The sequence below is a fragment of the Echeneis naucrates genome, chromosome 13 (genome assembly GCF_900963305.1).
Source record: "Echeneis naucrates chromosome 13, fEcheNa1.1, whole genome shotgun sequence".
NCBI classification, from domain to species: Eukaryota; Metazoa; Chordata; class Actinopteri; order Carangiformes; family Echeneidae; genus Echeneis; species Echeneis naucrates.
The window spans coordinates 22,781,987-22,805,294 of NC_042523.1; the positions used below are offsets into that span (position 1 = coordinate 22,781,987).

The 23,308-nt window shown below is 41.9% G+C and overlaps 2 protein-coding genes across 4 annotated transcripts; both read right to left on the reverse strand.

Annotated features, from left to right (window-relative positions):
• Positions 1 to 40: 40 nt before the first annotated feature.
• serpine2 (serpin peptidase inhibitor, clade E (nexin, plasminogen activator inhibitor type 1), member 2) lies at positions 41 to 7,140 on the reverse strand. 3 transcript variants are annotated; one of them, XM_029517279.1, is made up of 9 exons: positions 6,922 to 7,140; positions 5,696 to 5,974; positions 5,391 to 5,615; positions 4,919 to 5,116; positions 2,732 to 2,930; positions 2,534 to 2,631; positions 989 to 1,075; positions 832 to 915; positions 41 to 588 (listed from the first exon to the last, which is right to left on the reverse strand). In XM_029517279.1, the coding sequence occupies exons 2-9, from the start codon at positions 5,955 to 5,957 to the stop codon at positions 551 to 553; spliced, it is 1,191 nt and encodes a 396-aa protein (XP_029373139.1). In that variant the 5' UTR covers positions 5,958 to 5,974; positions 6,922 to 7,140; the 3' UTR covers positions 41 to 550. The 3 variants fall into 3 exon arrangements, with proteins under 3 accessions (XP_029373139.1, XP_029373138.1, XP_029373140.1); XM_029517278.1 differs by having other exon boundaries at positions 5,696 to 5,977; XM_029517280.1 differs by having other exon boundaries at positions 5,696 to 5,989.
• Positions 7,141 to 8,683: 1,543 nt separating this feature from the next.
• On the reverse strand, positions 8,684 to 23,049 carry prss59 (serine protease 59, putative). The gene is made up of 9 exons (XM_029517485.1): positions 22,827 to 23,049; positions 22,463 to 22,644; positions 18,120 to 18,352; positions 16,983 to 17,118; positions 14,245 to 14,359; positions 11,486 to 11,687; positions 10,285 to 10,375; positions 9,962 to 10,164; positions 8,684 to 8,936 (listed from the first exon to the last, which is right to left on the reverse strand). The coding sequence occupies exons 1-9, from the start codon at positions 23,031 to 23,033 to the stop codon at positions 8,827 to 8,829; spliced, it is 1,479 nt and encodes a 492-aa protein (XP_029373345.1). The 5' UTR covers positions 23,034 to 23,049; the 3' UTR covers positions 8,684 to 8,826.
• Between the last annotated feature and the right edge of the window lie 259 nt (positions 23,050 to 23,308).

Below are 23,308 nucleotides of genomic sequence, written 5' to 3' on the forward strand. Positions count from 1 at the left end.
TCCTTATGCTCTATTACAGAATATAAGTAAGGCAAAATCATTGGTGTTATAAATATGTGTATTTATTTTATCAAATATGAAGCATGATAACAGAAGACTTCCTCAGAAAGGGAAACAATCACTTTAAAGTATCTGAAAGTCGTTCAAGGGGAAGATGAACATTGGCCCAACTTAGGAGTGATGTTTCAACTGAAATGAATCCAAAAATAAAACGATCCTATTCCAGATTTAAGAAAATACACAATTGACATTCAAAGTTTTTAAAATTGTAATAAATTCAAAATAAAAAAAAGTATACAAAAAAATTAAAATGGCAGGAAAATTTAGTCTGCAGAACATTTTCTCAAGCATGTTATGCATTACAGAAAACGGGTCAAATAGAAAGCAATATTTATAACCAATAACATCATACGTCCACATCGTACATAAGTCTACAGCAAAGTGTGCGTGTATCTGTGGGTGTGTTGTTGTGTCTGTGTGTGTGTACATGCGTGGCAGTGTAAAAGCGTTTCCTCTGATGCTAACGGGGCCTGGTCAGTGACGGCTGGACTCAAGGCTGGTTGATCTGGCCCATAAAGAGGATGGTACCTGGACACACACAGTCATTCCATTATTTTTAAAATCAGGTATAAGACTTTACCTCAAAGATTAAAAAAAAAAAAATAGAACATAAAATATGTACAAAGAGCATTTAACTTTAATTATTTTAATTTAGAGTCATGATGCTCAACCAGGGGTCAAAGTTTAAGTTAAAAACTGCCTTTAAAAAAAAAAAAACAAACAGGTTCAACAAAGGAAAGTAAACACAGATGGAGATTAAAAGGGCCGTACCTGTCGGCTTGTGTCTGATGAGGAACAGGAACGGCCTGTTCACTTTGAGCAAAGGTGGAGAGGACCGGGTCTGCACAATAACAGCTAAACAAACGATTAAAACACGTCATTCACGTCATTCACTTTGCCTCCACAGTCACATCCATAAAATACTGACCAGTGGCAGCTGCCGCTTTTGTTCCCTCTTCATTCACCACAATTTTGGCTTTCTGCAATGCCTTGGACACGTGCAAAGGCTCAGCACCTGAGAAGACACTTACTGTCAATTCCACCTTAAAACAAAAGCATAAATAAGTTACTTTACGGATTTCCTGTGCCATCGTTACCTTTCACTGACGATCTGATATCGATCAACCAATGATGGGTAAACGTTTGGGAACATACAATCAATCAATAGCATTGGTGAACAACACTTGTGAGAAATAATTGCAGGTCTTTTAGTTTGGTCCATTCATGATCTAACCATAAACAGAAGAATCTCCGTCTGTATTTCTGTTTTCTGGACAGCTGCTCGTCTGATAGACTTGCAGTGTGTTTTGCTCGTGGCCTGAATGCGGCATCAACAGTGTGGGTTATTTTCTGGATGAATGGTTCTTGAGAAACATAGATTATTATAATGTGTCAAAAAAAAATGGCCACATCTGGTCAAGGCACGCAAGTTGTGGCTGGAAAAACCTGCACAGGGTTATCTGAAATGCGCTGAATATTTTAGGCAACCATAATCACAACTAAGATGACAGATGTTACTCATGTTTATCATGTTAAATACCATTTCCCTGGTGAGCTAAAATGTTACTGTGACACATCGTCACTCATTTAATCTTTATTAGGTCTCCCAAGTTAAAACAGTAGAATAAAAACAGCCCTGCAATAAAAGCTCCCTTCATAAGGATCATAAAAATCAGCTTCTCTTAAATCTGGACGACAGCTCCACTCAGAATAAGAATAATCATACACATTCAATAAAAACTGGACATTATATCCTGATGAGGTTGGACTTTTTGCAAGCCCATTGTATTATAATGGACTTGTTCAGTCAAAGTGTACATAATAATTTTGGTGAGTGAGTTTAAGTCACATCAGCCCATTTGAAATTTGAATTTGTCGTCCAGGATTTTCCAATAAGGTTTCAGACAAATGGAGTCTAAAATGAAAACAATAAAACAGAGTGACAGGGAGATTAGATTAACTAAAATATTTAGCAGGTTTGGAAAAGGAAGCGCAGCGGTTGAAGTTAATGTGTAAACTGTAATTGGTTACACCACATGGCGGCAGCAGAGACCTTCATTCATTCAGAGCTGCTCTCATGAGAGCAGGTGATTCAGACTGACAATAAACAGACACATTTCAGCCTCCTCACTGACTCTTAGCAGTAAACAGCCAATGATCCTTTCAATGGTCATAAATATTTCAGAGATGCTGGAAGTACTTCGTCACTTTCAGACTTTTGGAATTCAAAAAAAAAAAAAAAAAAAAAACACAAAACAACTTTATTAATCCCCAGCCGAAATCTATGAAAATAGAAATTATTACTAGAAATATGTGCACACTGAACAGACAGAATTAGGAAAATTGAAATAAAGCAAAACATTAAAAGTATGAAGGAAGAGATGAATTCACGTTGTGGTGGATAATGTACAGATAACTGCTACGTGTGTCAGGTGCTGCAGAGTTTCGCACAGTTAATAATGATTTCACTCACTGATGTGCATGAAATCAGCTTTGGCCTCACTGAACATGTCTGTCATCCCCAGCGCTGAGAGGGGGGCTTCCAAATCCACCTCTGCATCAGCTGTGAACCTACAGAAACAAACACACAAACATGCAGATGCAGCCTGAACGTTCATCACACTCAGACAAACGTGTTTTAAAGGCCTGTGTTGTGCTGCTGCCGTCTCACTTGGGGATGGCCAGCTGGACTTTCCTCATGTGCATCACTTTGGACCAGTTCTGGACCTCGGTCGTGCTGATGTGCGGGATGATGCGGGATAGGGGCGTGTCCTCGTCAGACGGCAGCACAATCAGCATGCTGATGGCGTTTCCGTGGTAGGGCAGTTCGATGATCCTAAATTTCTCTCCCTGAGGTGTGGTGGCCATGCCTGTCAGAGAAGGAGAGGTCAGGATGATTTCATGGGTGTCAACATAAAGTCACATTTTCATCACAGATATCAAAATAGCTTGATTATTTGAGGACTCTGTTCTTTTTTTTAAAGTCATGCATGACTGCTTGATTTTGGTACAATTACGTTCTTAAGAAACATCTTGCTTTAATGTGAGAAGTCATTTTCTGCTCCCACGTGATGCAGGAAAAATAAAAGTTGATATTTTGGTAGCTTTATGTTGCTCCTTGCACGAGTTAGTAACCTTAAGCTTTGTGGAAGGCCACATTTTCTGCTGCAGACAGTATTTTCTTTGTCTCTCTGGCCTCGGTGGTTAGTGGTTATCGCTGCTCAATATTTTTATTTAATCCAAACAAACTGGAAGCGGAAAATACATCATCTCCCGGTGGGCAGAGACCGACCGCACAGCAGATATTTACTAAATCAAATGCAACACACTCATGGGAACAGTACTGTGTTGTATCTGTTGGAAAAAGGGGAAGCAGTTAAACAAACAGCTATATTCAAATATTCTAAATTATGATAAACACAGGGATATGTTTGTCTTCAGCTTTTAAAGATGCATTAGAGAACCTTTATCTTCATTGAGAAACATTTTAATGTTCATTTTAAAACTTGAAGCCTGAGCTTGTATGGACAGTTTAATTTTTTAAGTAATACCACAATCCCACGAAGCACTTAGCCTCAAAGTAAGAGTGACAGACCAAAATAAACACGAGACTGCATCAGACTACAGCATACTGAAGTCAAGTATATATAAATCGTATTACATCCCCAAAACAGAAGCAACAAACCACACAAGTTAAACACACATGAGCTCAGTACATTCATCTGGGGACAAGAATCAAGAGCAAAGCGCTGCAGGATACAGAGAGAAACATCTGTGCACAGCTCACAGCTGAACACGGCCGCAGTTTGACTCTCATTACGTTAACACAACCCCGACAACTCGTCTAAATATAGGAAACTGACTGGTATACAACTTCATTTCACACAGGGCTAAATAATATTCTGTGGACGTGCCATGTCTAAGTGTGTGAGTCCTTGTAGCACAATACAAGCTAACCCAGCAATGGCTTGGATTACATAATAAAGTAAATTAAACAATTTAATCATGAAATCTCCTGCGTAAGAGTCGGACAGACGTGACGAGTGCCGTGGCAGCTGGTGTTTAGACTGCCGGTTGACATTTGCCCAGACTTGCACTGGTGGCGGTTCAACCATGAATACAAGACAGTTTTGTAATTACTTTGTTAATTTAAAGGTTTCCTTCAAGCTGGCGAACATAAATGTAAACAATACAGGACCGGGCATAATGTGTCACCACATTTAATTATACATTTTACTTGTTTTAAACAAAGTTTAAACTTCACTGTGCCACCTAGTATTTTAAAACTTTTGTGTAGATTCAGCACCAATCGTCCGCCAACACCATGTCTCATGCCCCCCCCCAAGAGAATTGCTCTCTCGACTCTTGCCGGTAGATTCATATGACTACTTCTGTTTTTAGTAACTTAAGAGCTGACATTTTCCTTCAAAATAGTTTCAACAAAAACAAAACAAGAAAGAGCAGTTTCTGACACAGATTCAAATTGGATCCTGTTGCCACTGAAAGTACAGCATATGCTGATGTTTTTTTTTTTTTTTTAGATGTGAACACTGGTTATAATTAAAATTTTAGGAACACTTCAGCATCTGGAGATATAATAGTGTATAACTATATAGTCAAAGAAATCTTTAGTACGATGCTGTAAAATCATACGTCAGCAATCTAACAACAAATCTACAAAATACATACTGACACAGAATCGAATAATTGAGGTGTAATTTTATCTGACTTGTCTGGAATGTCAAACAAATTTGACTTTGACTGTCTTTGCATTTATTTTGGTGGTGAAATGTACTGAAGAATATTTAATATTCAGCATGGATAAGATCTTAAGTTTAAGAGTGGTGAAACCTCTCACCTAAGTTGAAGAGAGACAGCTGGGACATCATCGGGACTGAATGCACGCTCCCATCGCCCCGGGTGAACGGCCTCATCTTCGTGTTCCACGGCTGGAACGGGGACTTCCATAAACCTTTGAAGAAGATGGAGTTGAGGACGACCAGGCGGGTCATTTCCGGGTCCAGCATGCCTGGACTGATCAACGTGGGGATGAAACCTGCACAAAGAGGGCCAACAAAAGGGGGACAAACACTCACTGATGAACACCACGCCCTCTTCTTCTGTCGATACAGATGAGGAAGGAATAATTCATTTTCACATTATAAGAAGTTCAGCGGTGAATCTGGAGGAGGGAAGCCTACAGGGCTCCAAACATCCTGCACAGCTGGAACCGTCACCATCAGGTGGACGACTTTATCCAGATCTGTGATCCAGATAGAATGAGCCACATCCAACAGTTTTCTCCAAACCCACGTACTCCTGAGTCCTACCTTTGGTCTTATTGTTGACCCAGTTGTTGATTTCACTGGCTGCCCCCCCAGGGTTTCTGAAGTCCAGGCCCCTGATCTCACTTTGGAAGTTGTCTTTGTTGGTGGCTTCAAAGGACGCATCCATTGGGAAGCCCTCTTGGCTGAAAATGGCGTTGGCAATCAGCACAGCGTCCTGGTTGGACTTTGTCAAGGCCTTGTGCAGCTTCTTCAGCATCCTGTAGGGGCCTGTGCGCAACAACTACGTTTTAGATCCATTCCTCAAACATTACTAATCTATCAGATTTTAGTGCTGGCATAGTCCTTACCATTTTTCTTGTAATGGAGGCCCCTAATAATCTGATTTCGTGTCTCTCCGTGGGCTCCAGGTAGCAGCATGCCCAGAATGGAAGCCACTCCGTGGGGTGACATCACCACGTTCTCCAGAGGTCTGGAGAGGGCGACTTGCTGAAACACCTGAATGCCGAGATCTGAGCCCCGCTCACCATAGGTGAGACCCTTGTGCACCACGGCCTCAAGGCCGTGCAGGATCACCAGCGCACACAGGCACAACAAAGACACGGGCTTCATTCTGAGTTACACAGCACCTGCTGAGACACACACTGCAGGCTGTCAGATTCACTTCCAGTGTCAATCATGTTCAGATCAACCATCTGAAATCCAGATTTATGAAAAATCTACATCCTGCAGCTCTCACGACTTCACAGTTTAACCACAGTCCTCACATGCAGTTGTGCCCGTCCTGCAGCAAGAAAACTCATTTATCCCGTGATGCACAGTATGACTTACTCTTACTCAAGCCGTCTGATTATTACAGGCTAACCCTGACCAGCCCACAGAAACAGCTGTCGTCTTTCATTTCAGCTTCAGCCTAAATTAAATGTTTTGGATCATTTGAAGGAAAATGATTCAGCCTGCAGATACAGACTCTACTGGTGTGTTTGCAGGATGCCTGCAGTGGTTTTATTGCACATGCTGTATATCTCCCTACAGATATAAGGTGTGCTCAACACGACTTCACGGTCAAACCTTATTTGTTGATAAGATGTGAAGCTGCACAACAACAACACAACCTCTTTTTTTTTTTTTTTTTTTTTTGGAAGGGTTGAAAACTTTCAGGAAATCCGGCTAAGATGATTATAACAAAAAGAGAACAAAAAAAAGTGACATTGTGTTTAAATATATGATATTGCCATAAAAAGCTGCATTGAAACGATTTCATCTCACTTCAGTTTGTCACGTCTCTGATAATTGTGCATGAACGAAGTACAAGGCTGAAACTGATTAAAGCAGCCCACACTACCTGCAGGCAGATGAACAGCAAGTGTAAAGCGTTTTTGTTTTTACAATTGGCAGAATTTACATTTGCAATAGTAACAATTTCCTGAATGATTAACTTCAATTTTAAGGCGTTAAACAATTCGGACTCACAGAAATACGAGAAGTCGACATTTAAAAAAATTATCTAAGTTGTTTAAAAAACATCTAAATGACTTATGATTTAACTATTAACCACAAACACCGACAGTCTTACCGACTCAGGACGTGACGGTAGTTTTTTTTTTTTCTCCTTCTTCCTCTAATTTTTCCTCACGCAGGTGAAATAATAATTTAATCAATCCGCTCTTCACGACCGGAAACCACGTTTGGTCTGTGAAGTTAAAGAAAAACAAACCAGCTGTTTATTCTACTTAGAGGAAAAAGCTTGAAGTGACTCCTCCGCTGCTTGTCAGGGGACTTTATCGGACTGGACTCCGCCTTCAGGCCGCACAGGGCAAGAAAAAGACGGAGGAAGAGGAGGAGGAAGAGGAGGACTTTCAAAATAAAATCGGATGAATGCGCGTTTTCTGTCGTCCATCACGGCTTTGTGCGACTCGTATCACGTCCCAGCAGGGAATATGTTGATGTGTTTGATTTAAATGAAGCATTATGCTTATTTTACTCAAGAAAAAATGAAAAAGATAAGAAGAGCTTTGGGTTTGAGCGGACGCAGCTGCTTCCGGTAATGAGTGCTGACTTGACGCTTAAAAAAAAAAAAGGTGCAACGGGAAGATGCGTTCACAGACAACGTTCAGGAAAAACATGAAATAGAAGTAATCTTAGTAATATACTTAGTTTTTTAGTGTGCACACACTTACACACACACACACACCTGAAGGGAAGCTGGGGCTCAATTACATCCCTGCTGCTGAAAAAAGACGGGATGAAGAGTGGCCCATGGGAGTTTGAATTACAGGGATTAAATGAGTCTGTGGGAAAATTATGACTACATCCATCATGGACGTGGTCAACGTTAAAGAGCAGCCTGTGGGCCGTCATAATAATACATTTAAAATGTGTTTTCTCTGGGTCAGACCTCTGACTGGACGCCCAAGTGGGGTCATGCCATGGGACACGCTTCTTGGTGGCTGTGTTCAGTGTGTGTGGCTTTCATTTGGGGTGGGGGTCATGCATGACCAGCTGGGATGCAGGGAGATGGGACTATTGTGAAAATAAACACTGTCCCATGAAGTGGGCAGGGGTCATCGTGCTAAAGCCACTTTTATGATCACTAAACTTACGTCGCATATCCCGAGAAAAAAGATCCAAGAGATCCAGCAAGGTGTTGTCAAAATTACTGTGTGCTGTTGGAGATATTATCACGTTCAGGCTGAGCAGCCACAACAGCATTTGGGTTACACTTTTTTTTTTTTTTTAAATCATCAAACTAGACCAAACTTGTGCTGAACAAAACCAGATGTGTGTTTGTGCAGCACTTTTCCCATGCAAACACACAACCTGATGCCGTTTACTGAGAAACATTTTTTTGATCATTTCCGTCTGTTTAGATATGATATTCAGTCCAGGAACATGAAGTGGTGAGGTGGAAGTGTTGTTTGCACAGTCATGCTGTTGATGTATTTACTGATAGGCTTTACTTTGGGAGCTGATGTGAAAAGATGTAGTGTCTCAATATGAAATTAGTTTGTTTTAAGAGTTGGCCACACAATGTATCCTGTGTGCAATAGCATGAACCGAAACAAAGAGACATTGTGTAATGCATGCTGTGCAAATTTGTTTCTCACATTTTTGGAAACAAGAAAATACTGTTGTCAGTTTCGTCGATGAAATAGTCAATCTACTGAAAGTTTAATCAGGCTATTCTAAACCAAGTCTGAGACACCAAACATGCTTATCTGGCTCCAAAGGCCAGAATTGAATGGTTGTGCGTACAACCATACCCTGCCTTAAAAATGCAGGATGTCCTCCTCAGAATGAAACTGGAAATGCACAGATACAGAAATCATCTTTATTTATTATCTCAACATTGCCTGAAATTGTGTCCACTGACGCGTGTGTAAAGTGCCGCTCAGTCTCAGTCAGTCATAAACGTGGCGGCATCACAGCCAAGTCCGTCGCCGGATATAAGAATAATTTGTTGATTTTGCGAAGCCCCCGGTCACTGCTTCAGCCACTGATGCAGGAGAGAGAAGATGTGTTCACGGGCCAGAGCCAGCTGGGGGAGATCTTCGCTCCTGGCGGGGTACATGTTGGCACAGTGGGCTGTTCCTGGATCAGACAGAAACTTATGCATGAAGGATGTGGCGAGGGAGAGTGAAACTGAGTTACAAGAACAATCATCTGCCTAATAAAATTTAATTAGAACAAGCAAGTCATTGTTCTAATTCAAGAGTCATTTGGATTCATGTAATGTGCAACGCTGGATATAGATGAAAACAGAAAGTTGTTAAAAGCTTTAGTGAAACTTGTTAAAGAAGACATGAACAAGACATCTGCAAGGCATAAAGAAAAAACGTTTTACTTTCTAATGTTTTGAGTTGTAACTGACAGAAACTGCAGCTGGATCATAAAACCAATCAACAAAATGTTGCACAAATATTAACATAACAAGGCTTTTAAAACCTTTCCACAACTACACAATATGAATTTTAAAATATTGAGTTTTATTTTTGACAGTGTGACCCCAGATTTTTATTTATTTTTTGAGCCGGGTCTCACTCTGCACCACCAGTTGTGTCCATCTTTACCATTGCGTTGCAAACTGCAGCTAGTGTTGGCTAGCAACCCTGACAACAGGTAACTATTACTCACAAAAGCCGGAGGTGTTAGCAGTTGTACTGCTGAACCATGAATTGGGCCAAAACCCAATTTCAATTTAAAAATGTCATCCTCACACTTCCTGTCTGTGTCATTTGTGTTGAATAAATGGGATATAATGTCTCTTGGGATTCACCTGTTGGATCTTTCGTTGCCCAGGAGAATAAAAACACACGGGAAATGTCCCGCCTTCTGCTGCAGTTTATCACCTCAGTAAACATTTCCCCAAAGTTAATGGCTCTTCAACATTAGCTTCACTTAACAGACCCAGAGTCTACGTCCACCTTTACGGACAGTCTGGCTGTGAAGCAAACGGCTTTCAAATGCAGCCTGGAGAGAATACGGCCTCTCAATTTAGACAGATCTACGACAGCTGCATCTTAAATCATCTGAAATTTCTCTATTTTAAAGTGTTAAAATGTGCAAAGTCATAAGTGAATGACGTTAAATGTACAGAATGAAATACTTTTCCTCACCTTTGATGAAAACAGCGGGGAGGGCCGGAGCAATGTCCTGTGTGATTCCCAGAGCGTGCCAGGGGTCGATGGACCCATTGGGGAACACGATCCTGCTGGAGCGGATATCGTAGGCGCCGTAGTACTCATTGGTTTGAGCCACGGCCTCGGCCAGCTGCTCGGCACTGATGTTGTAGAAGTCTGCACACTGCTTCACGTGATACCTGGTGGACAAGACAAAATGCCCAGAGTTTTAATACGGACCGTGGAGCAGCTGCAAGGGGGCTGAAATAGTAAATCTGAGTTTATTATGAGGTGGAGAGGCAACGTTTTAGTGGACTCACTCAAGAGGGAAGCCAGTGAATGGTTGATTGGGCGAATCAGTGCTCTGGTAGAATCCAAATTCTGTGCAGGTCTGGTAGACCCACTGTCTCCCTGACAACACACACACACACACACACACACACACACACACACACACACACACACACACACACACACACACACACACACACACACACACACACACACACACACACACACACACACACACACACACACACACACACACAGAGTTTTATTCCCGGCCAGAATACTAATTTGCTTCACAGAAATCACGTCACTTAAACCACAGGGCAGATAACTACACTTGAAAATGTCTTTCTTCTCAAACCAGTATTAACTCTCACTTTTCAACTGTGATTACGAGAAAAAAGCCTCCAAGTGAAACCTACAAAACAAGGGGCGTAGCTGGGGAAGTTTATGTGGACGCATCCAAATGCCTTTTGACACAGACCACTTCCACTTCCCAGTAATCCCACTCATGAGACCAAAGCTGGGGGGTAAAAGGAGCCACAGCACAAGAAAACCCGTCTCTGTTTAAACATACAACATTGTGTTCCAACAAGAAGCAACACACTGTAAAAATAACTCACCCAGTCTGAGAATAGTCTCCATCCACTGTCAAATTTAAAAATAAGTACACGACTGGAAAACAAGATCCCTCCTAATTTGCCTTCAGCTCCAAAAGAAGAAACCATTATTTTGGATGAATGTTCAGTCCATGTTTGAGGGTAAAGTGACGTCATGACATTTTTGGTGCACCTTTGGTTGCCATTACTGCAGACTTTTCCCCAAATAGGCCTTCAGCAAAACCCCAAAAATGAGTTTACGACATGACGACAGTAACCACATCCCCTTACTCCACGCGCTGGCTGTCTTATGGCCGTCTCCTGCAGCTACAGATGGTAGATATTGTTGATGTTTTTGTCTTTGCCCGCAGCCGATCGCTGCTGTGTTATTAGCGGCTAAGGGTGGAAAAGTTCCCACAGACGTCACCTCGTCCACGCAGTTCTCGTCAGTGACAACAACAACAACAACAACAACAACAACAAAAAAAAAAAAAAAAAACCCAAACAAACACAAAAAACAGGCTACCTGACAATAAATTGGACCAATGCAACTACCCCCCATTTTCCAGCAGTCACAGAGTCTTAAATAGAACCAACTAACTTGGTACAAACTCAGAGACATGAAGGTGCCTACCTCCCCCTGCAGCCGGCCCCACCCAGGATGTGTTAGTCATGTCTCTGAGGTAGGTGCTGTAACTGGCGTCCAAGCATTTCACAGAGAAGGTGTCCATCATGAGGCGGGCCACAGCAGCATAGCGGGCATAAGGCTCCCCGAGCGAGGCGTCAGCCATCACGCCGCACAGCACCTTGATGGTGATGTTGGTGCCGGTCACACCCTGCAATGACAGAAAAAGGCGAAAGAGTTACCAATCAATGCGGCGTTGTAGGTAACGGCTTAAGTTTATGGCGAGATACAAGGGATGAAAAATTCCTTTCCCTCAGAGCTTTGATTTAAAAACCTCCAAAACTGTTGAAATCTGCAACCTGTTCATTGTAAATCACTCTCTACTGATATCACATGAACTTTTGTGTGTTTTGCATCTGGGCTGGGTTGTTCTCTTTTGTAGTTCTTGTGCCCATTACTCTTAATGGCTTCCAGATTGTGTATATAGAACAATGATGACACCAAATTAATTGATTCCAGGCCAGCTGGGAAGATATTCACCCCGTGAATCAGTCCTGTTGATGCACAGGGACCTTCATAAGTTCATGTTTCCCACAATCCTGAGCTCCAGTGTGTTTACGAAACATTTTTCTTTGTCGGTTTTTTTCATTATTTAGTACTTTAGCACTTGGAGTGTCATCATCATCATCATCATGTATTGGCCTCATTTATGATGGGTAGAACTCTCAATGGCAGTGCTTTCTTTATTGATAGATTTTGAGTCTACAACCATGATAGCAGCTCTGCTTTACTCAAGCACTACAATGACTATGATGACTCGACATTAAAGTCGATGATTGGCTGTTTAGAGAGCATCACAAGCTTGTTTTTCAAATGATGAACCACCTACAGGTCCTCATGATGTTCTAACCCAGAAGCTTCCTGCTGTGAAACAACAGCACTAACTGCTGCTTCACCACCACAGAAAAGAACGTAACAGGGTACAGATCCAAAACGTTATTATTGGGAGGAACACAAACTCCCTTTAAAGCAGAACCAGACCACCGGAGACTGACGACCGCTGCCACACGATGGGCCGCATGAACAGCACGAATAAGCAGGTGTACAGGTGTTCCTCATGAAATGATTTGGCAGCAGGAATGCAACAAAAGCTCAGTTTTCTTTAAATGACTCATATCTGTATATGAAGCAGAGCAGTTAATGTGTTCTTCAGGCTGTTGTGCTGCATAAAGCACCCTGTTGATAACTCTGTGACTGCTCCGACGCTGCTGATTGAATTACACCTCACTTCTAGTTCCTGGCCAAATTCCTCGCCTGGTACCTAAAACCTGGTAGTTTCGCTCGACCTCCAGCCCTTCCTGTCTGTAGAGGCAGGCCGCTGTTGGCTGTGTCGGTCCACTCGTGCTGTGGACTCTGTGGCCCGCCGCTCCTCTCGGCTCTTTTATGAGCGTCTCTTTAGGTCGGAGGGGCGACAGGAAACCAGAGAGACCAAAGACTCTTTTGTTACTTTTTTACATCAGCTTATTGGTAACCGGACTCACGTCTCTTCAAGGCACCAAGGGGACAGAGAGGGGATAGGAAGAAAAAAAAAAAAAAAATAGAAGGAGAGGACCGGTTAAAAAAAAAATAAGGACACAAAGAAAGAAGGCAGATGTACAGTAAGAGATAAGAAAAGAAAAAGGGCAGAAATGTTTCAACGTCTCATCACAGATGAAAAAGTTTCACAAATTTACGACTGCAGTTTTTGTGTCCTGAAGGAGGATACGGATCAAAAAACCTTCAGGCCACAAAAACATCCACAGTATTCGGTGAATGAACTGGACTTCTCCTCATGTTATTGACAGAGGACGCCACAGTCACTGTTCACACAATCATTCGTACAGCGCTTCCTGTTATGAATAAACCACTCAGACTGCTGCTAACATCCGAGGCGAATGGGGGATTCAGTGTCTTGCTTAAGGACACTTGGACACACAGACTGAAGGAGCTGTCTGACACCGACAACCTTGACCAGCAGAATCAGATTTCTCCCAAAGCACGTAACTGTGTCACCTGAAAAACTACACTTTCCTGAAATATCAAAAGTCCATCTCAACCAACTCATTATTATGATAACCAACTTATCATTATCATCCATGCATTTATTTTTGCAAGCTTTCACTCTTCTAGATTCTAGATATTAAAACATTAATATCGAAACCTCCCATTGTCTTCTCACTCCACTGGCCCCTTCTTTGCTCAGTCATAAACCACATATCATTGATCTACTTTCAAAATATTCAGATACAGACAAAATAAGCAGCTCCAGGACCAACTCTGTAGACGCTCGCACAAAGCAGCATCTCTGGGCCTCTCGCTGCCGAACAAAGCCGGGTTTATTATGTTTCAGTATGCTACTTGGGGTGTTTATAACCCTCCTACGCCTCATAGCTGTCTTCCACTCAAGCAAGACTGGATGCTAGGTCACCCCCCCTCCACCAGCCTACTAAGGCTCTCCGTTCTGTCTCAAGTCATTTTAAAATGATCTGGGTAACTATCTGTGGTAGCTAGGGAAAAATGTTGGAATGGTCCTTTAAGCAGCTAACAATTAACCCAGAAGTACGACTTCTCATAAATGTCTGAATACGCCAGCGAAATAAACATTTTCTAGTGCGCCGTTAAAACAAGCACATTTTAAGACTTCTGGGATAAAATCCAAAGCGATTCCTATCCACTTCCCAAAAAAATCCCCGTTTTATGATATTTTATGGATGTTGTGTGAGACTCACCTCAAACCCCCTGTTGTCCTCATTGTACTGGACCACGTCCATGAAGCTGCCAGCCAGCGTTTCCAGGAAGTAGGCAGCGTCCATTTCTGTCTGGATCTGCAGTTTGGAGCACAAGCTGGGGAGAAGGAGAAGATGTAAATTAATCCTGCAAAACGTTTTTCTTTTTTTTTATTTTGTGATGGCATTTAAATGATTTTTCAGATTTTAGTGACCTAAGTTTTTGAACCCTTTTGCAGTTTAATTATTACTTTAATTATTACTTTTTTTATCAAGGCCTGTTTGAATATTTCAATTTAATTGAATAAATTGAATATTTTAGCATTTTGTCAAACCTAATTTCAAGTATCTGCGCGGCCCATGAACAAACCCCCGACCTGCACAACTGAATTAATCAGTTTGGATGACAACCAAAGAGGATGAATATAAATATGAAGGGCGTTTAATCTCCACAGGGCACCAAATTACACCTTCTCAAGCTTGAAATAAAGCAACACCTCTTTGATCCATTCGTTTAGATGATATGAAACAGCAGATAAAGGAACTAGAGGGATACAGTGGTTCTTCGTATTTCTGGTGTACATGTCCAGAGGTTGTAATCAAACTACAAGGTGCAGGATTTAAATCCAGTTTGACCTTTGACCCGTGAAGATAATCTACTGTCTGCTGAGAGCTCCCTGGACTTGAGGTGCTTAAATAAAAATGGGGATGTTTGTTTCGTCTCTGAGGGTGGTAAAAATCACAGGTTCCCTCAAACTAGTGAACACAGTGATGACGCAACATGCTGATTTCAGACGCACATCATTTGTTTGTGTATGTGAGCGTCTGTGCAGATGATTTTTTTCCCCTTCATGATGAAATAATGATACAAATACTCTGTTCCCTGAGGCGTTGTGGTTTCGAGGCCTGTCCAGCCTCCAAACCACCTTTTGTGACCTGTGTGTGTTTATGCCTGCATGAGGACATGTCTACGGCCTGCATCATCTGCAAAAAGCTAAAATAAAAGATGTCCAGTGTGGCCACAGCCCGGTAGAGACACAAAGACAGGGCTTCAGAGTGTCTCTGCGATGGTATTAATTTGTATGAGACTGACCGCACCATTGTAAAAGCAATTTAAGCCTGCTTATTCATCCTGCTGCCTGACCTTCCAGTCACTATAACAACATAAAATACACAAATATAACGCAACACCACAGACAGCAAACAGGAGAGAAAGAAAATGACAAAATGTCAAAAAAATAAATCAAAGGCAGGGTCATGCAGCCTTTTTAAAGGTTTGGTTCACCCAAATTAGGAGCACTATTAAAGCTGTATGAATTTTTTTTTTTAGCTAGCAGGGTAACAGCCTGCGTATCAAACTCTCAGATGTTTTTTCATTACAAAATTCTTACAGCTAGACTATTAGCAGTTTTTCCTTTTGTGCATTGAACAACTAAAGCCTTCATTTGCAATCATGACTCCAAACACTTCAAGGATATAAACGCAGATATGAGCTTTGAGCTCCAGTTTGAGCCCCGCCGGCTCCACGACTGCTAAACGCTTTTATACTGAATGTTTTGTTCACAACTTATTGCCAATTATCTCCGTCCACAGTTTGGTGCTGGGCATGAAGCAACCGGTGGGTTTATCAGAGCTTATCGTCATTGCTGAAATTGGTAGGGATTAGTAGGGAGTAAATGGGAGTCAAGTTTCTCATCAGAAAACTAAATTAGCTAAAATATAATAAAATCGTCTTGTGGAGCAGAGGGGTGGGAACATTTGGGTTTTAAATAGCTTCACCAATGAGTTTTTCAAATTCCACATTCTTATTTCATTCATTGTTAATGTAAAATTACTCACTTGTGTGATGACAACACTTTCTCCCACAATGAAAAATGGAAATATCAAAGATCTCATGATCTATTACACCATTCTTGTCATGGTGTGAGATTCAATGAAATTCTCTTAAAACCATACAACACTAAAACTGTGTGATAAAATACTCAAGATTAGCTGCAATGTCATCGTCCCCAGGCGCACAAGTCACACAGCTGCAACACATCAGTCCTAACCCAGGTGGATTAGCTCACATATATCTGGTGTCTTCCCATTGTGTCACATAAATATAGCCTAAAGCAGATCTTCTCTGGTGCACGTCGGACATTCCAGAGTCCTGAGCTCAGCAGTTCAGTCAGAACCTGACCCAGACCAGGAGCCAAGACTCAAACCCCTGACTGCTCTTTGAAGGTCTCACACAGCTCCAGGTATTAGAATTAGTCCAGCTGCTCTCACACTGCAACTATATTTACTCATATGACTTAGAAGGTTTAAAGGAATGGTGTGATATTTTGGGAAAAACAGTCAGTTTGTAGTCAGAAGTTAGAAGAGAAGATCAATAATGCTCTCATGCCCGTGTTATCTTCACTTTGCATACGGTGTGGAAAAGGGGCTGAAGAGATTGTACAAAAACAAAAATAAAAAGGAGTAAAAACCCTCACTTTGAGTTGCTGTTAGGTGGGGAAGCTACAGTCTTTGATATAACAGGTGTCGACTGACGTTGCACCTTTTCCTGTCATCTTGAAACTGTCCTAAAGCTCCTATCAATCCTAAACCACGAACAAACCCATCGTCCCTTATCCATTATCCCTTGCATGGAACAGAGATGTGATTAACCTTGACTTAAACAGTTTTGAGGAAAGTCATTCCATAAGTGTTCCTCAGAGTAACTGAATAAGAGCAGAGAGAAGGAATGGTTACGGTACTTGAAGTCTTTAGTGATGTTCCCATAAGTCGTAGGATCATTCAGGCGTTGCAGGAGGGTATCTGAAGCCTCTTTCACCAACAGGGGGCACTCCGCGTTCTCCGAGGCCAGCGAACGCCACACAACCTCCAAGTACTCTGGCAAAATATCAAGATATCAAGGGAGGGGTGGACACTTAAACCTGGGCTGCGATAAAAACCACAATCATACCCAAAAACTCAGTTAAACATATAAGACTATTTTTAGACGCTGTGAAAGCAGCAGGTCATCTTCAAAACAGATTTAATTGAGGTCATATTTAAGTACAAGAGAAAGTGTTTATTTAAATAGGTGAGAGTGAAATGATGAGTGGATTTCAGTTTTGGGAAACTCTGAGAGCTCCATTACAAAATCCTGGAGAATTTTACCAGGGATGAGAGCCAGTCTCTTCCTGGCAATGATGCTGAGCAACTGCAGTGTTTCTTTGGAAAATAATGACTTGGGGACAGAAGGAGAAAAAAGATTTTCAATGTCAGTCCGTCACGCATGCTACTCTGTCTGTGTGTGCGTGTTTTGTCTTGGATTTTTTCCTCACAAAAGTCTATGAGTATGTGTGCGATAGTGTCTTGAAGATAGCAGGAGCGTGTGGGCGGAACAGCACAGCTCCATGTTCAAAGCAACAACTGACCTTGATTCTAGCCTGCAGCTTTCCGGAGGATAACAACAGCCTCAGCCAAACACAACACAGACACAGATAGAGAATAAAGCCTTCTACATCTTTGATCTGTCTGCAGCTTTCTTCCCAACACACTCCAAAAAAAAAAAAAAAAAAGGAAAATTGTTGCAAAGTTCAATTTAAGACTTGATGTTTTCTACAAAGATGTTGGTTCCACAGCCCATTGTTAGGACTGCAGGCAATATCAACTCGGAGGAGTTACTTTTCTTCAAATAAGTTTTGCTCGATTTTTTATGTACAGCTGAGTGAACCCTGCTACTGTAAAATGGGTTTTTGAATAATGTAAAATAATGCAAATATTTTATGTGGTGTTTTTAGTTTACTTTCTGAAAACAATTCTGACTTAAATTTCTTATTTTTTGAAATAGAGTTTGGTATAAGACCTTCTGAAACATTTCTGTGTCTTGCAATGTCTTTTCACACCTGGGAAGTTGACAGTAGCATGAACCGGCGCGCTCGTGGACACAGAGGCATGGACCAGGTGAGGGTACTTCAGCCTGAACCAGGCAGCCAGGGAACCCGGGTACGACCCGCCGAACGCCACCCACTTCCTGTTGGTCAGCCCACGGGCCGCAGCCGTCACGGTGCGGAAGTGAGCCAAGTCAGCTAGAGCCTGACGGCTGCTGAGGAAACGCAGGTTGGCGGTGCTGAGGTCACTGGACGTGGAGAAGAAGGAGGATTAGATCTGGGCAGTATTACATGAATCACTACAAAGCATGACTGCCATCTAGTGTTACAAATGTTTCACCAGCATCAGTTACTGCTCCGTTATCACTCCCAGGATTGTTCAACCACACTTACTCAAAGCATTAAAACTGTCCATGGAGCTGAGCCTGCAAGTAATGACTGTCCTTTGTCATTCAGTGAAGGCAAGGCAAGGCATGGCAAGTTTATTTCCAGAGCACAATTCGCGTGATGCATCCTGTATCATTACAGAAAATCATACAAAAAGTAATACTAATTGAATGAATCAAAAGCTAAAAAAAAAAAAAAAAGCGCGGTAAAATACTTTCAGTTTTCATATGCACACCTAAATAGAACTGTTTTCAGCCTGGATTCAAACGTTGTCACAGTTGAGGCTTGTCTCAAGACTGCTCCAGACTTTAGCAGCATAAAACTGAAATGCAGCCTCATCACGTTTAGTCGTGACTCTGACCACTGCCCGAGGTTCTCAGAGCCCGAGAGGGTTCATATGGCTCCAACGTGTCAGAGATGTACTTTGGTGCTAGACCATGAAAAGACTTGTACATAATATGGTTGTATTTCCTGGTTCTTAGTCAGGACTCGAGCAGCAGCGTTCTGGATGTACTGCAGCTGTCTTACAGCTCGTTTAGAGAGTCCAGTGAGCAGGTCGTTACAGTAGTCTAACCTGCTGAAGGCAAACGCATGGATTATTCTCCCTAAGTCTGGTTTGATTCTGGTAATGTTTTTTAGATTATGAAAAGCTGCTGATGTTATTGATTTAACGTGGCTGTTAAAGTTCAGGTTTGAGTCTAAAATTGCCCCTAGATTTCTAACCTGATTGGTTTTAGAGAGAGTCTGGAGATGACTGATGACTTTGACAGTGACTTCAGTTTTGTCTGAGTTTAACTGGAGGTTTAACTGATCTATTTGCTGCAGTGACAGAGTGTATCTATAGGCCCATGTTCACCGGCCATCAGAGACATGTAGATCAAAGTGTCATCTCCATACATCTGGTAGGACATATTATAACTGCGTATTAGCTGGCCTAATGGAAACATGTACAGGTTAAAAAATAGGGGTCCCAGAATTGACCCATGGGGAACCCCACAGGTCATAGGCATTTGGTCTGAGACACAGTTGCCAATTTTAACAAAGTACGTCCTGTCCTCGATATAGGACGTAAACCAGTTTAGAGCAGTACCAGAGATTCCCACCCAGTTTTCTAACCTCTATAAGATCACATGGCCAACTGTATCAAAGGCAGCACAGAACTAAGACTAAGACTTCACGTGTGTCTGTGTTCAGGCAGATACCATTAGTCACCTTGATCAGAGCTGTCTCAGTGCTGTGGTGGGGCCTAAAGCCTGATTGGAAAGTATCAAAAATCCTATTAGACAAGAGAAAGTCAGTAAGTTGTGCTAAACAACTTCTTCCAGGACTTTGCCTAAGATATGGGCCAATAGTTGTTCAGCACTGTGGCATCATGACTGCTCTTCTTTAGAAGAGGCTTGATGACAGCAGTTTTCAAGGTCTTTGGAAATGTTCCAGTCTTAAGTGAGATCTTGACTAGTTGGGCAAGTTGTGGTAACAGATTGCTCAGCAGAAAGCTAGTGGCTAACTCATCAAGGCAGCACGTTGATGGACTCAGACTGCAGATGATCTCTTCAACTGTTCCTTGAACTTTGTCGTTAAAGAATATTGCAAACTCATTACACTTAGATGTAATGAGTTGGGCAGTGAAACTGGAGGGTTTGTTATCTGTTTACTGTAGCAAACAGGACTTGAGAGTTTTTACAGCAGTTTGTGATGATTTTTGAAAAATAACTCTCCCTCGTTCTACGCAAGGTCTGGTTGAATACGCATAGCTTTTCTTTATAAATCTCGTAATGAATCTTTCAGCCAACCTTATCTAACCTTGAAAGGAGCAATGGTATTCAACACATTTAAGACAAAAGAGTTCAACAGGTCATCAACATTTTCAAACCTAATCATTTCCATAAACTGTCTCCCCGTGCTGTTGTTTATGAGCCTTCATTGAACAACTGCAGACCTACTTACCTGTTTGGGTGTAACAGACAAGTCAAAGAAAACACAAAAATGATCAGATAAGGAAACATCAACAACGTTTTTTTTAGCGTGCCTGTCTTTCAGTGAAATCATCAATAAAACAATTCTGTGGTGGTTTGTAGAGGGTGATATAAAGTATAGAAGATTGTTGTAGCTCCAGTTTGAATGACAATGACCAGTAAGAGGAAATAAAATGATTAATTAAAATTTGTTATTTAAAGATCTGACATTGAGTGCTGCGTGTTTAAGATTAGCTGGAGTAGAGCTGGATGGTGCGTTTGTCCAGGGGATATGGATTAGATTTCTCTGATTGGACAGTTACTGAACTGGGAGGGCCATGGCTAATGGAGAAAGCTGAGGAGAGAGATCCCAGATTTCACCAAGTTTCAAGGTGATCAGCAAATCTCATGGGTGACGGCGGAGACAAGAACAATAGTGAAGATTCTCTGGAGGGTGTAGAGGCAGCAGGTGGGTCCCAGGCCTGAGGTGCAGGTGATGGAGGAGCTGCTGCAGGTGCCGCTGTAGTTGCTGTGCCCAAATCCTTTGCTGGGTCCTTGGCTGGCGAGGCAGGAGCCCTGCTCTCGCTCCTCGCAGTCGTTCTGTGATATCAGAGACATCAGCACTAGGATAGCAACAAGTAACCATCCTCTTCATGTTTATGTTAGATATGGCCTCCAAGCACAAGAGTATCTTTGACCTGGACTCTTGGCACAGTTTTCTGTTCATCTGCTGCTTTGTGCTGCCTTCGTGGTTCTCAGTGATATTATAGTTTTTTCTCCGTTTGTTATTTTCAGTCAGATTTGCCTCTGACAGTGGTAAAAATCTTTTTGTTAGCTTTATTCTGGGTGATGTTACAATTCCTCAATTGGTCCCAGCATTTTGAGCACCAAGTCCATTATAACTGTCTTTAAAGAGTCGTGGAAAATACACAGTATCATTTAGCTTTCAGTTGAAAGTAGCAGGGGGCGTAGTGCTTAGTGCTGTTGCCCCACAATAAGAAGGTCGCAGGTTGTTTGTCTCTGTCCTTGTGTGTTGGCCCTGCGATGGACTGGCGACCTGTCCAGGGTGTGCCCCGCTCCTCGCCCAACGTGAGCTGGGATTGGCTCCAGCAACCCCGTGACCCGGATACGGATGAAGATGCGTGAGTGAGTGAAAGTAGCAATTTTTTCATCCTTCCCTTTGAAAGTAAATGTGGACCTCTTACCACTTCATTCCGCTGGAAGTATTTCATGAAGTCCTTTTTAAGTTTCTAAGGCAAAAATCCTTCCTTGAAGAACAACAACGAACAAAAGAAGAAAAGAACAAAAATGTCTTGTTGATATATCCAACAGTTTTCGCTTCGTTTTTGTTTGGATTACTCCTTCGGGTATCTTGAGAAGACTGCGGTCGCTGTCTCATCAGATCAGTTGTAAAAGGCAGAAAAAATATTCAAAAAGTCTTGGTTTACTTAAGAGAAAAATAATAAAATCATATCCAAGACTTGTAGGAGAAGTAGATTAATTTAGAAGCGAATAAAGCAGCAAGCAGAAATATGTCCGCAGAAGCAAGGGGAAGCATTCATGTTTGGAGCAGAATTCAAGATTCATTCAAGATTCATTAAAATACAGTTTTACTCTTCTTGCAACAAGTTGACTGCATCACTTTTTTCCTATAACTTCTGATAGAACAAGAAATGTTTCTTGAATCATCTTTTATAATGCTTTGACCCAGGAAAGCTGGATTTCAGACAACATGTTGAGCTCGTTGATCAAGCCGGTAAGGTTCTTAACACATAGGCTGGAGGGGTTCTTTCACTTCCTTATTTAGCTTATTTTAGCGACACCAACTTCACTCCACCCAATATTTTAAAAAGCTTATATAGCTGATTTTAACAATAATTAGTGTGATTATTTACAATTTCAATGCCAATCTACAACTACATTTGATTGGTGGTCTCAAAGCTTGAACTTTGAAATCCGAAAAACTGAGAAGACCATCAGATGACTGATGAAGATCGCCTGTAAAGTGAAACGTACTCTGTCGGGTGACTCGCTCCATAGAAGCGATGTTCCAGCATCAGGCAAAGGGCGCCCAATTTCTCAGCGTAGGTGAGCCAGGTTCCGCTCTGCATCCATGCTGGATTGGCTGGACCTTCTCCACCAATCATCAGAAACACCGGACCGCCTGGCCTGTAGAAGGCTTCGTTTACAAAGTACCTCTGGGACAAGAGACAGACAGAGAGAGAGTTGTTCAGATTTGGAGGTCATAATGAATGTCTGAGGTCTTTATGATGGGCCCAGAAGCTGCAGACACAAACACTTAAACATCCTTACTGCTCATTTTTTCTAAAAATATATTCTGCCTGTTGAAAGAATAGACATGATTCCTAAAGGAACTTACTTGCTTCCACTCTCTGCTGTCTGCACCATTGAAGTGGTCCAGTTTCTGGGTGAACCACTGCTCCTGAGCCACAGCTTTCTGCTTGGTGTCCTCCACTGGACTGAACCTCCTGAATCCTTTATCACGTCCATCTGCAGCAGCCAACAGAGCCAGCAGGAAACATGCAATGAATTTACAAACAGGGAAGCCGGACGTCTGAAAAGCCATGTTGATTGAGACAGGAAGCATGTGACTTCTTTATTTTTACTTTTTCTGTTATGCGGTCATATGACCAAACTCTCCTGTGACATTAAAACACCCACAGAGAGCGTAGGAAATCTGAGCTTCCTACTTTAAAAACCGTTACATTTAACAGAACTCTCAATAAATTACCTCCCGTAAATCCCTCACGCTTATTGAGACTAATGATTTTATTAAAACTACGGAGGAATAATTAGTTATCCGTCTTCAAATACCTATCACTGAAAACCCACTATTCTTTT

What these genes read in the sequence shown, in the direction of transcription:
- serpine2 (XM_029517279.1), bottom strand. Translation starts at nt 5,957, where the DNA reads ATGAAGCCCGTGTCTTTGTTGTGCCTGTGTGCGCTGGTGATCCTGCAC. An exon ending in CCTCCATTACAAGAAAAATG is followed by an intron (nt 5,616 to 5,695) that starts GTAAGGACTATG and finishes TGTTGCGCACAG; the next exon opens with GCCCCTACAGGATGCTGAAG. An exon ending in AAAAGCGGCAGCTGCCACTG is followed by an intron (nt 916 to 988) that starts GTCAGTATTTTA and finishes TCGTTTGTTTAG; the next exon opens with CTGTTATTGTGCAGACCCGG.
- prss59 (XM_029517485.1), bottom strand. Translation starts at nt 23,033, where the DNA reads ATGGCTTTTCAGACGTCCGGCTTCCCTGTTTGTAAATTCATTGCATGT. An exon ending in GGGGCCGGCTGCAGGGGGAG is followed by an intron (nt 10,376 to 11,485) that starts GTAGGCACCTTC and finishes GTGTGTTGTCAG; the next exon opens with GGAGACAGTGGGTCTACCAG. An exon ending in TTCACTGGCTTCCCTCTTGA is followed by an intron (nt 10,165 to 10,284) that starts GTGAGTCCACTA and finishes CTTGTCCACCAG; the next exon opens with GTATCACGTGAAGCAGTGTG.